We start from the raw sequence: 12,292 nt of genomic DNA, 5'->3' as shown, positions 1-12,292 counted from the left end.
CTTGACAGGTGGCAACATCACAAGCCTGCCCTGAACACGGCCGGCCAGCTCCGTACTCGTAACCCACGGTGTGAAAAAAAGTCCGAGGTCCCAGTTTATTTTAACCATTTAGTACAGGTAGGAGGCAGGGAGGCATCGGAGGCTGCCTCAAGCTTGGAGCAGTTTTCTGGGCAGCCAGACGGAGCTGCCAGCGCTCCTGGGACACAGCGAGCCGAGTTTGGTGCCGTGTGAGGGAGGTGCCGCGGTCAGTCAGCGGGACCTGCCTGTCAGGGAACACCCTCACGCTGCCACCAACAAGGGCTCTCAAAAACCAGGACACAGCACGCCAGCTTACAGGGAACGTGTAAGCACTAATGCGTGTTTGTACATTAATGTTCACTTTTTTCCCCCACTGTGTTACACTGAAGAATTAAATGTGGTTTCTGTGGTATTTACTTTGTGCAGTTGATTTAATTAATCTTCAGTCCTTAAATGCTTATTCAAGCTGTTTGTTACATAAATTACATGGTTATATATTTACATACACAAACTCACACGTAAAAGTGAGGGCAGTTTATATACAACGCACATAATATGTTACTTAATACTGTGAATTAAACCCCAAACAATTACATATGTACATGTCCTGGCTGTGGCCCCTGTGATTCCAGCAGAATACAGTATCCATTTTATGGCCAATATTTTGTTCAGGTTTAAGTGAAACTCAAATGTAAGTGATTCATCTTTAAGCTGTTTTACATCATCGTTATAGGAAAAACACCACACAGAATAGCATCTTTAGAAAACATTGTGCTATTTTCACTGGAGAACTGCAATTAGTAGATTACTTATTATTCATGCACACAGCTATAAATGCTACTGAACTATTGTTCCAAAAAACTGATGTTATCAGATCCTATATTTCTCTTTGGCTTTCTCTTTCAGAATGCAGATGTGCTAGAAAGAAAGAAAAAATTACAACTTTAGTTAATCTTTACCTTCAAAGAAAATGCAGGAATGATTTTCAGTCGTATTCCTAGCATTGTAAGGAAAACACACCAGAAAAATAATCTTTGTGAGTTTGGTTGCAAGCTCACTACTTGCAGTAAAATTGAGATATTATTGCTTCCAAACTCTACTGTAATTTATAGATTTGTATGTTGTGAAGGTGTCAGGCTTGTTCAGTTAGTACACCCTTCATACTGCTTTGCAATAGCATAAATCCATTATGCATCTTTAACACATCTGGTTTGTCTCGTTAAAAAGACTTTCAAGTGAAAAAAAAAAAACCTTTCTCTCTTAACCACATCTAAAAAAGTACTTTTGAAAACTAAGGAGGGAGGAAAATATGAGCTCTTTATCAATTATCAATTAAAGCCAAATTACAAGTTACTTTCCTTGCAGGTAATTGTATGCTGCCAACCATCCTGGAGGATTCAGGATGTCATATAGCAGAGCTGAGCCAAAGACTTGTGGAGTAGATTCATATGAAAGTAAGGCATGAACAAGTTCTTACATATTTGCATTGAATTATCAGCTGGGCACATTGATAAGATTTTTGCCCTTTTAATGGAAGTTTCTGGTCAGATTTGAAGTTTTGTTAATTGTTGAGAAATTCCTAGTATAAGTTAGTAGGCTTGCTGTCTACCTGTAGTAACAGTCATATACGTAATAGTTGAGGCACACATGTATGTACTTACATTTAGGTCTCTGAAGTATTCATTATAATCAAGAGCATATCCAACCACAAATTTGTCTGGAATTTCAAAGCCTATATCTGTAACAAAATACAACTGTTTTTATACTTGAGTTGCTTCTAAGCACACAGTTTGTATCCAACACATTCTTCAGCTATGTAAGAGTAGTGCTTAACAAATACATCATCTTCCTGTCAAGGTACTTAGCATTCTGCTTTAAGAAGTAAAAGCCATAAATTGACAATCAAGGTTAGAATCTACACCATCCCCATTAGTTAGAAATACAATTAAAATGTTAAAAGAATGTATTGTAAGAACAAAATAATTATTTTAAACCTACTTACGAGGTAGTCCTGGGAGAGGGAGACAGGGAGTGAGATTATACTTATGGAAAAGTAGATGCACTACAAGTCAGTAGGAGTTTTCAGTTAGAAAACAAGGCGCATTTAATGCAGAGTCAAAACAAATGCCTTTTAGGGTCAAAGCAAACCAATACAAAGTTAAGGTTTGATTATGTTTCTGGTAACAAATAGCCAAACTGCACTCGGACTGACAGGAGGGAAATAGAAGCAAGTGGTCAGGAGGTTTCAGCATGGTCATCAGTTTACAAATATTTTCATCTTTTCTCTCCATATCTCTTGGCCTTCCTGAAACTTAAATGCCAGTTATCAGACTTACTGCACAAAGAGAAATCATGAGATTGTGGTTTGGATGACCAGAAGAACACAGTACTCACAGTCTGGTCTGTAACCTGGACTTCGATGCGTCCTTTTAACGAGCAGGCTGTAAGGCAGAGCAGAGGAGGTTGTTTTTTTAAGATCCATCTTACACTAATATACACTCTGTGTGTATTTCACTTCTCCCACCCCCTCCCCATAAGCTTCTACAGTCATGCAGTGAAAAGAGTGGGATTATTGTAGCAGAAAGAAGTAGCGTTCAGCCTTATAACTGAGGAAGAAGTGACTTTGAGCTAGATTCATTCTAAAGGACCAAATAACTGTTCTAAATTTAGTTCTCTTCAATTCTGTATCCCAAATTATTATCTTTTCATGTAGCAATGCACCAGTAAACTAGAATATGACAGGTAAGCAAGTCCAAGTAGCATGTAAAGGTTTTAGTGAGGAGCGAGGGAGAAGAGGACAAGCTATGCAATGTCACTAAGATTTCTTTCACAAAGCTATATCCATTCTTGCTTTTCCTGTGCACTTCTCAAGAAACAGAAAACCTCCTGGGCTGTTCTTAGGAGGAGCATAACTGGTACATACAACAGGAAGTGTTGTTTCAAAGCATTGTGATCACTTGTCAGACATTCCCCAAAAATGCCTTTTAGAGATCATCTAAAAATACATCTAGAATGCCTGTTGAAGTTATCTTGCAAGTGCTGCCAAACTCTTAGATTCTGAAAACCTGTACAAATGTTGTCATTGTAGTATTGAGGCAACTGAAAAGGTGTTAGGAAACCTATTGAAAGAGTCAAATATCCTTCGAACATAAAAAGGTAAGAGGCAGGGAATCCATCAGACATTATGGACTATGCCAAAAGAGCCAGGAAACCTTTCTTATTTCAATAATGAAGATGGTATCAGATATGTAAATTTCCCAGTTTAATAAATACCTAGTTTTTCCAGGATAAGGATTGCTTCCTGCTTTTACTTTCTCTTCCCGCAAAATTCAAACCAAACAAGCACTGACTATTCACCTAAATGATGTTGCTATAGCTCCTTGTTACATTAGTAGTGTCCATATCAACATACCTTACAACTTTTACCATCTTTGGTTCGTTGTCTTTTAGTTTTGAAAGTAATGCTTTCATTGTTCTACCAGTCTCAATAATGTCCTGAAAGAGATTAAAAATAAAAATATCTTCTGTGTCTGAAAGAAGAGTCAAACTGTCAGTGGATTAATTTAAAACATAAAGCCCAGTCAGCAACCCTAGCAGCACAGTAACATAATTAATTGTTGTTTTATATGCAATAGGTATTAGCTTGCAAAATGAACAGGAAAAAGTCTGTGTCGTTCCTTCCCCCCCATTCCAGTCTTTACTTACCTCTACTACTAACACATTCTGGAAAAGATCATGTAGGGAGAGAAAAAAAGAAAATATTTACATAGCAGTATTCAGTGAATTATACAGCCAGGAAAAGTTTGCACTACAAACTTCAGTTACAAGCAAGTTACAACTTGTTTTTCAAAGGAGCTTGTCATTTAACTACTTACAGTAGTTTCTGAAGAGTCTTTATGTAAGTATTTATGGAAGAATAAATGTTGTGAGAAAGCCACCTGTGTCACGTTTTATATATTATTCTCTGTACTTTGATGGCTTTCTAGAACCACACTGAATGAGCCAGTTTAAGGTGGTTTATTTCTGGGGACTGGGGGTTGGATATGGAATAGGATCTTCAGAAGCACTGAGTACTGATTGCACCGCTTCCACCGAGACCAGTGGGAATTACTCACTGCTTCAAAGTATGGCATTTTGAACCAGTGTTAAGTAGCTGTAAATTAGTAGTATCAAAATATTCATAAAGGTGGACTTCCTGGAAGATACACAAGAAATGTTCTCTACCCTGAAGCTGAAGATGCTAATCATACCTTCCCATTTAGTGTAGACAGTTCCTCAACAACAATACTGACTTTTTCTGCAGGTGAATCATTCTAGAAGGAGAAAGGCAAGAGGGAGGTCACATAAAACACACTCAGAAATGTTATATATGTATGCATAGCGTGCTGCTCTTGTTTTTCACCTATTAAATGATACTTGCAACTTTACACAACAGTTCCTCAGTAAAACAGCTTTTAAGTAGCTCAGAGTAAGAGGAAAGTGAAGTATCAGTGCAGACATATGTTTGTGTGGAGCAAGAGTGCTTCCATATTCATGGAATAGACAGCGTTGCTTTCAGCTATTTCTGTTACGACAGATTTGTCTGAGAACTCCATAAAAATTTATAGGATATTGTAAATTGTTTTATTTAGCATGGGGTAAATTTTGATCAGTGCACAAGTCTCTGGCCTTCACAGAGCAGAGAAGATAAAGCAGAAAAGCAAATAGCATAAGCCGTTGCTTTACAGTCATTGAATCAGGCCAAGGCTCAGGCAAAAGATACCTGGTTCCCAACACACAGATTATGAAAACAAGTCTCTCCAATATTAGCTATAGAAATAGGAAATAATGCAGAGGGAGACAATAAGCAAGTCTCTGATGCTAAGCTCCACTCTATACTACCTCCTACCAAAGGGTGCCATGGTAAAAACAGCAGAACCTGTGTGGAAGCTTTGAGCTGGAGAGCAAGACATTGGAGTCTTGACCCTGGCTTTGTCACGTTAGGAGTTCTGCTATGTATTCTCTCCACCGAATACACAGTATCCATCTGATTGTTGGGGCAGATGGGCAAATCAGTTGCTTTTTAGTATGGAATAAACAGAGTTGCTTTCAACAGAGTATATGTATAAATTTCTGTGGAGTTTTCATGTAAACTACCAGTATTCAGAATGTCAGTCTATAGGGAGAGTCAGTTTTCCAAAGAAAAGAAAATTGCTTACGCAGTAGCTTTTTATTCTGACAAAATCCACCGTAATGGGCACAGATTTATCACCATTTTGATTTAGTGCTTTTATATGGTCCAGCAAGTCAGCAAAGAATTTATAGCCTCCTTTAAGGACACAGAGTGCAACAATATGATGGTTTCCCATATCTTGCATGATATCTCTAGCCAAACGTTCTGTCCTGGAAGGAAAAAAAAAGCCAACAAATTCTTTATAAGTGTTTTGTATATCATATTTGTCCATATATTAAGCAATGTTCAAGTTAAAATTCTGATCTTGCTGTTAGGTTTTTATAGCCAGCAAATTATGACCATATTAAGACATGGGAAACAGTTAAGTGTTTGTGGTTCACAAGGTGCCTTCTCCACTTGACACACTGTTGATTTAATCTGTATATATCTAAACAATGCAGGATAGGAGAGCATGAAGATATTTTATATAACATGGAAACTTGACTGGGGCTGTAGAGTAATGCTCTCCATAAAACTGCTCATGCATTAAACACACAAGTGTTACATCTGCAGGGTCTCCAAGTTTCCTGCGAGCTATGCAGGGTAGAGCCTCAGTCTTTTCCTCTGAGGGAGATGGATCATTGGTATCACTATCATTACTCTGTTGTTTACCCCCATACCTGTCCAGAATGAGTCCATGAGGAATGAAGACTCTTTCTAAATCTTCTTCATAATGCTTAGGAATGCAAAACAGATTTTTATTATAACCATTTTCTTCATCTCTTATCTGCAAGTGAAAGGGAAATAGTTCTAAGAGTAAAACCAGAACCATACAGGAAGAAACTTCCAGTCCCTGCTAATGCAGGGAAAGGCTCCTCTCCGCACTCCCACAATGTATCAAAATAAAAGTGCATCTGACAGTTTTTGAACGTCTGGAGAAAATGTGTCTCGTAATTCAGGAGCTAGTGTCCGTGTCTGAAATGTGAATGGATACGCAACTACTTTGCCCCGGTCATTAGAAGAGAAATTCTCAACTATCATTAACTCAAACACACATCTAATGTTGTTAAAAAATACAGAACTAATTTAAGTAAAAATCAAAGGTGGCTGGTAGCTTCGCAGATGCAAAATAGTTTAACTATACGCCAGTGGCATTCAGCAGAACTCGGTACACAGTGGCTTGCTACTGGACAGCACAGAGCTAGGAACCGGGCAGTAGTCGCATGAAGTATTGCTAACAAACAAGTTACCACCTGCAAACTCTTTAGACAGATGAATTGGTTTTAATTCTCCTTTTTTTGGCATAGAAGAGATGAGTGTTTAGGAAGAAAGGAAAAACAGACTGTAGGGAAGAGCAGTAGGTTATTACTTGCAAAACTCAACAGCCACCATGAATTACTGCTGTTATATAACCAATTACCATCATTTATTTTAAATTGGCCATGAATAGCCTACATCGTTTAAAGATAAACTAAAGAGACAGGTGTTACCAAGAATTTCAAAGAATAGACTATCATCGTAGAAGGCAATGCATATAGAATCTCCTCCTGCTGGACTAACTGTGTGCTCCAAGTACTCAGGATGGATAGACCACGATGTTCCAAGCTAGATGTACAGAATAGCCTTGCAATTGAGCACTGCTTAGACTATCAGCAGTACTATTCCACCTGGTTTAGTTTCTGTTTTCTTTGTGGCTGAAGTCAGCCGAGTGAAAGCTTAGGTGAAGGATTGTTTTTGAACTAAGTTTGTTCATGCTTTATTAATCTTGGAAGAGATACTGTCAGTTACACAGTTACCAGCAGTAGATCAGGCTAGACAGTCACATCTATGAGCAGGCTTTAAAGCAATGCAGAACTTCTTCTTGTTGGAGTGTTATGTTAAACCACTTGGGCTCATTTCTGCTGGTACGAAATTTCACAGAATCACAGAATGTTAGGGATTGGAAGGGACCTCAAAAGATCATCTAGTCCAACCCCAAATTTCTTGTGATGACAGACAGAATACACATACAGGCTATGGGATTCTGTCAACAAGAAGCAGTGACAGTAGCACATCATTAGAAGCGCTGGTCAAAGTTAAAAGACAGTGTTTATTTCAGACTACTGGCACATATAAGCATCATTTTAATTTGGATTACAGAAAAAAAACACTTTTAAAGATAGTCACTGACATGATAAACAGTTTAAAATATGCTGTAGGATGGGTTGTTTGTTTTGTTGTTGGGTTTTGCATTGGACATTGTTGTTTTGTGGGGTTTTTTGCAAGATACTTATCTCCATTGCATTCTGCATAATTTCAGCTTAAATGCACGGCTTCGCTACCTGCAGTGTGAGCAGTTTTTCTTTTGCCCAATGATGATACTTACTGCCTTATTTAACAGACATCTCACGGTTATAAACTGGGCTTTCATTGGCACAGCAAGTTAAAATTCAGCCTTGCTGTCAAAGAATTTAGCTTCCTGCTGCATTTGATGAGAGGCATCACAACTGGGTCAGCTCAACTAAGGGATGAACTTTTTCCATCTTAATGTAACTATTGAATAAAGCTGATCTTGAAGCATGCAGAGGTGCATGAATACTGCTTATAGCTACTCCAACAGTGCAGTTTAGTACCTTTTATTTAACAGCTATGTTCATGGAGACTATTTTGTGCAAACAATGTCTGCTACGTTAATATCTTGTTTGTTGTTATGCATGAAGCATTTTTTAAGGTCTGCTGAAAGGTTCATGAACAGAACCTTAAGGATTTCATCAGTTTCAGCATCACATCACCATAGCAACATGCTGCAGATACCTTACAGGCTTATAAAAACATTTTTATTGTGGCACATGCTAAATAATACAGCAGCATCCCATTATAATAAAACAATCTGCTAAAGTATCACACAAAGTCATAAAATTTTTAAATCACAAGCTTATAATTTGAATAATTAGTTTAATTTAGATTGTTTCTTCTGTTATTCATATACTCATGTAGATTTTTGAGTTTAAGAAGGAAAACCAAAATGTACTACAGCAATTTTGTACAATAGATTCATCAATATATATTGTTTCCTCAGACAGAATGAAGGAATACAAATATAGGCATATTAAAGTGAAATAAATAATGTCATGAGTTCGTAAAAAAAAAAAAAATTCTGTTGAGATGCCTCTTTTCTGAAAGCCAGTTTCTCTCCTGAGTAAATATAAGAAACAAGGCCTTCCATTAGTCTATATTTCTAACATTTTACTAGTTTTACTGAGGCTAACCTCTTCCCCCCCACCCAAAGCTCCCTTGAGTCAAATAATGAGATAGGAACGCATTATGCTTTCTTACCTGCAGTCCACGAGCCATAATCTTACTTTGAACTGTTCTATTGGAGAATGAGTTGGTGTTATTACTGTAGTTTCTCTTGCTCTATTTTCATCTTGCAGTCAGATCATGACCTGCTTCTAAAAGGTCAAAACTGCCATCCTTCCCACAGGAAGCATTACTTCCTGCTACTAATACACTGACATCACAATCCCCAGTTCTTACTTAATCAGATTAACCAGAGATAAAATAGGCATGAGCCCTGCTGCAACCAATCAACATAAAGATATGGGGAACGAGGGAGATGCAAAAAAGAAGCTCATGAATCAAATTAGTGAAAAGGGCTAGGTAGGTTAGTGGGGGTTTTGGGGGGGTTGTTGTGTTTTTGATATATTGAAATTTGGTTGTAGCAGATTGTAATTCAGTGGTATATGTGTAGGAGGTAATTTTATATACCAGTTTCTTAATGTTTACATGTCTATTGTTGTGATAAAGTCCATATCTTTTTAAAATTCTTCTGATAACTTGCAAGAAATCAGCATTTGAATAAACAAAGCCGTATTTTTAAAGAGAACTTGAAGCAGAGGTCTGCAGCTGTTGAGAGGTGGTGAATGCTGTCTGTCATTCTTCCAGTTCATCCTTTCATAAAATGAGGGGATGCTAGTTCCAGTAACATGCTTCACATCACTAAAAATCAAATGGTGCTGACATTCACTGTAATCTGATTATTTTAGTCTACCAAAGTGTGCTATTATCTGGGATTAACATGAAAGTATTAAATTTCTAAAAATTAATCCTACTAACAAAATGAGCTAAAGCTAGCTTGCATACAACATGCTACAGAATGTTCTTACCAGATTGAGTACATTTTATTAATTCAACTATTTTAGTGTTTTATTGGGGAGAGCACACACTAATGAAAGAAGATTTTTCTTTTTTCTTTGTAGTCTTAGAAAGGCTCTTCAGATCGTGGCTGGTAACACTTGGGATAATGCAGAAATGCTTTTCCAAGTGGATTAATTGACATATTCACTACTTTCAGTGATGCGTAGTACTATCTGGAAGCTATTAACGTCCTGAGGCTGTTTACCTCTATTTTATACAGTTAGCAATACTTTCCTTCTATGAAGGACTACTTGGTAGGCTTCTGCTCACCTGAGTTTTTCAGCCTGGTGTAATTTAGCTGTCCTGAAAGGATGTTGATGCTGAGTGGACGATGCTATGATCAAATACTGAGTACTGCAATATTGCTCGTACCGATTGCCCATGCATCACAACACCTACAGCCAGTAAGAGTAGCCCATACAAACAGACTGGAAATTAATTGGATCCGGACTGATCACTTGGTAAAGCAGCAGCCAGTCAATATGGAACAACACTGCTTTTGTCCTTATATTTATTCCGTGAACTATTGAATCAATAATTACTTATTTTTCAGGACCTGGTTCTGCTGTTTGCCTACCTTTCTAAATACACAAGTTTGTTAAAACAGTTTTACCTTGTATTACAGTTTGAAGTAACTGGTCTTGACACTGCTGCAATCATTTTAAAGGTCCTTGAAAAACAATGTATAGGCACTAATCAAGTCCTGTCAGGCATTCCCTTTTAATTATTTTGAATTAGCAAGCAAATACATGGTATTGGATGTACTGTACAACTGTTCCATTAGATTAGTAAAACCTTAACAAATGAGACATCAGAGAGAGTGGCCACTAGAGGGAAGCCTCTACCGTAGAAGGCGATACTTGCCAAAGAGGGAGAGAAATCTACATTTTATGAAGCAAGCTTTCTAGACTAAGAAACTCCGTGTTGAATTAATAAGTATACTGATATCTTACCAAAATGCAAATACAATCAGGTAATTTAAAACAGATATCTTAAATATTTACGCCAGTTATGAACTTGTGTAATTGTGGATTACTGGAAGACTGGTCTGATTTGCACCACCAAGGACTTGACCCATGGGCAACGTGTTCCAAGTGGCTGATAAAACCTGAAATTAAAACTGAGCACTTGTATTCGGTGACTGATGTGTTATTACGAAACCTAATTAATACACTTTGAAATGGCTTGACTTCAGTAATTTCAGGTCCATCCTAAATCTGTTTTTTGTTTGTCTCTTTGAAGTCTCAGATAAGACCAGCTCCTTAGTTGTTTTGCCAAAAAACTGTGTGGAAAAAATAGGTTACACACCATGTGGTAAACAGTGCATGTTTACAATTAGAAATTAGAAACAACTTCACAATTTTAAGTCTTTATTTTATGTAATCCTGTAGATTATGTAGTTCTTTCACATAGAAAAGTTCATGAGTATGAACCTTCATGCTTTACTTGGCACTTTCTGTTTGGTGTGAATATGAGATTGTTATTGTTTTGATGAGCAGAAAAGTGGTATAAGTCTTGATTAATATTGAGTATCTATAAATGTTGCACTTGAAAAGGTCTTCTGCTTTTATAACTCCTCTAATACTCTGAATATCTAGCAAACATACACTGATTGATGGTAGAACTTGAAGGAAGCACCCCTGCAAAAGGTGACTGAGATTTAAGTTTGAATAATTCTTGAAAATACCCTGACAACAATTCTTAAATAGATGCTTGACAAATTTTGCAGACTCAGACATTCTGGTTGCCAACCTGGAGGAAACGTACAATATTTATTAACCAAGTCTCTCTGGCCATGACATGAATGGTGGAGCAACTGTGTGAAGGAAACCTTTATATACCTTTTGCTTTGTAGGTAGAAACCTTTGTTTTGTAGATAGGAAAAATATTTCAGTCTCCTGGACTGTCTATATTAGAAAGTCATTTTGAGAGAGGATCTGATTAGGACTGGGGCAATAGAGAAGAGAGACAAGGCATCAAGACTTCTGTATTTTATTCACAGCTCTGACACACAGTTTATTTGCCAATTTATTTTCCTGACTGCTCCTGTTGTACCTCTGACCTTCCTATGTGCCTGCTTTTCCCCTGTTGCCTCTTGTAATCAGCTGACCCTAGTTTTTGGAGACTTCTCTCCTGTGGGCTGTGCAGGTCATGGTTGTTTTTGGGAAGGTGCCATGTAAGAAACGCTGTTGCTGTCATTAGCTAGTGGTAAAATTAATCATTTGGAAAAAAAAAAGAATGTAGTCCGTCTACCTGAATGCTAAAATACAGTTGTTACAGTTTAATGTGTCAGTGAACAAACACGAGTTGCTCCATAGCTGCCGTAGTGTCCAGTGTGTCTGGTCAAGTTGCCCCGCACCCCCAGCAGCGGGATGGATTGTTTTACCTCGGGAGCAATGGGTGGTCCAGGAAGCAGTCTGCTCTGCTCTTGGGGAGCTGGACGCATCTTCACTACAGAGATGTTTAAGAAAAATATTTGTTGAACAATGGCTTTATCTGAGTGTGTGATCACAGCTGTTTTATTTTAGCAATCCAACAGCAATAACAATTAAATCCATATTCCTCCTTGGATATTTATTTTCCTGAATTCATTCTTAGTGCAGTGAAAGAAGTTAGTGTGAATTGCTGAGTTAAAATAGAACTGCATGTAATGGATTTCAGATTACTTGTATCACCTTTGTATGATTATTCTATTACTTGAGACCTTAAAACATGCTATGAAAACACATACCACAGAGAGGTCACTTTTTAAAATATTCCAAAATTCTTCCCCCTATTTTTTTCTGATCATTATTTGCAATAGTTAATAATGTCGTGCAAAGCTATGTTTGACTATTAGAAAAGCTAAGTGCCATCTTCCCATAACAGTATGTAAGAAAAATGTTGCCTACGCATTTTGGTAAAATAAAAAAGATGCTCTTTTAAAATACCATGCAATTACTGCAC

General features: G+C 37.5%; 1 protein-coding gene across 1 annotated transcript; it reads right to left on the bottom strand.

Annotated features, from left to right (window-relative positions):
* Positions 1–888: 888 nt before the first annotated feature.
* On the bottom strand, positions 889–8,585 carry LOC104269750 (hypoxanthine-guanine phosphoribosyltransferase-like). The gene is made up of 9 exons (XM_009864827.1): positions 8,486–8,585; positions 5,851–5,957; positions 5,217–5,400; positions 4,269–4,331; positions 3,724–3,741; positions 3,431–3,513; positions 2,413–2,459; positions 1,680–1,756; positions 889–936 (listed from the first exon to the last, which is right to left on the bottom strand). The coding sequence occupies exons 1-9, from the start codon at positions 8,501–8,503 to the stop codon at positions 889–891; spliced, it is 645 nt and encodes a 214-aa protein (XP_009863129.1). The 5' UTR covers positions 8,504–8,585.
* Between the last annotated feature and the right edge of the window lie 3,707 nt (positions 8,586–12,292).

The sequence above is a fragment of the Apaloderma vittatum genome, unplaced genomic scaffold (assembly GCF_000703405.1).
Source record: "Apaloderma vittatum isolate BGI_N311 unplaced genomic scaffold, ASM70340v1 scaffold2572, whole genome shotgun sequence".
NCBI classification, from domain to species: Eukaryota; Metazoa; Chordata; class Aves; order Trogoniformes; family Trogonidae; genus Apaloderma; species Apaloderma vittatum.
The sequence above is the reverse complement of the archived record's forward strand: the minus strand, read 5'-3'. Positions and strand labels throughout refer to the sequence as shown.

Coding starts and splice junctions, on each gene's coding strand:
- LOC104269750 (XM_009864827.1), bottom strand. Junction 5,401..5,850: donor CATGGACTCATTCTGGACAG/GTATGGGGGTAA, acceptor TTTTCCTTCCAG/GACAGAACGTTTGGCTAGAG. Junction 2,460..3,430: donor AAGATGGTAAAAGTTGTAAG/GTATGTTGATAT, acceptor TCTGCCTTACAG/CCTGCTCGTTAAAAGGACGC.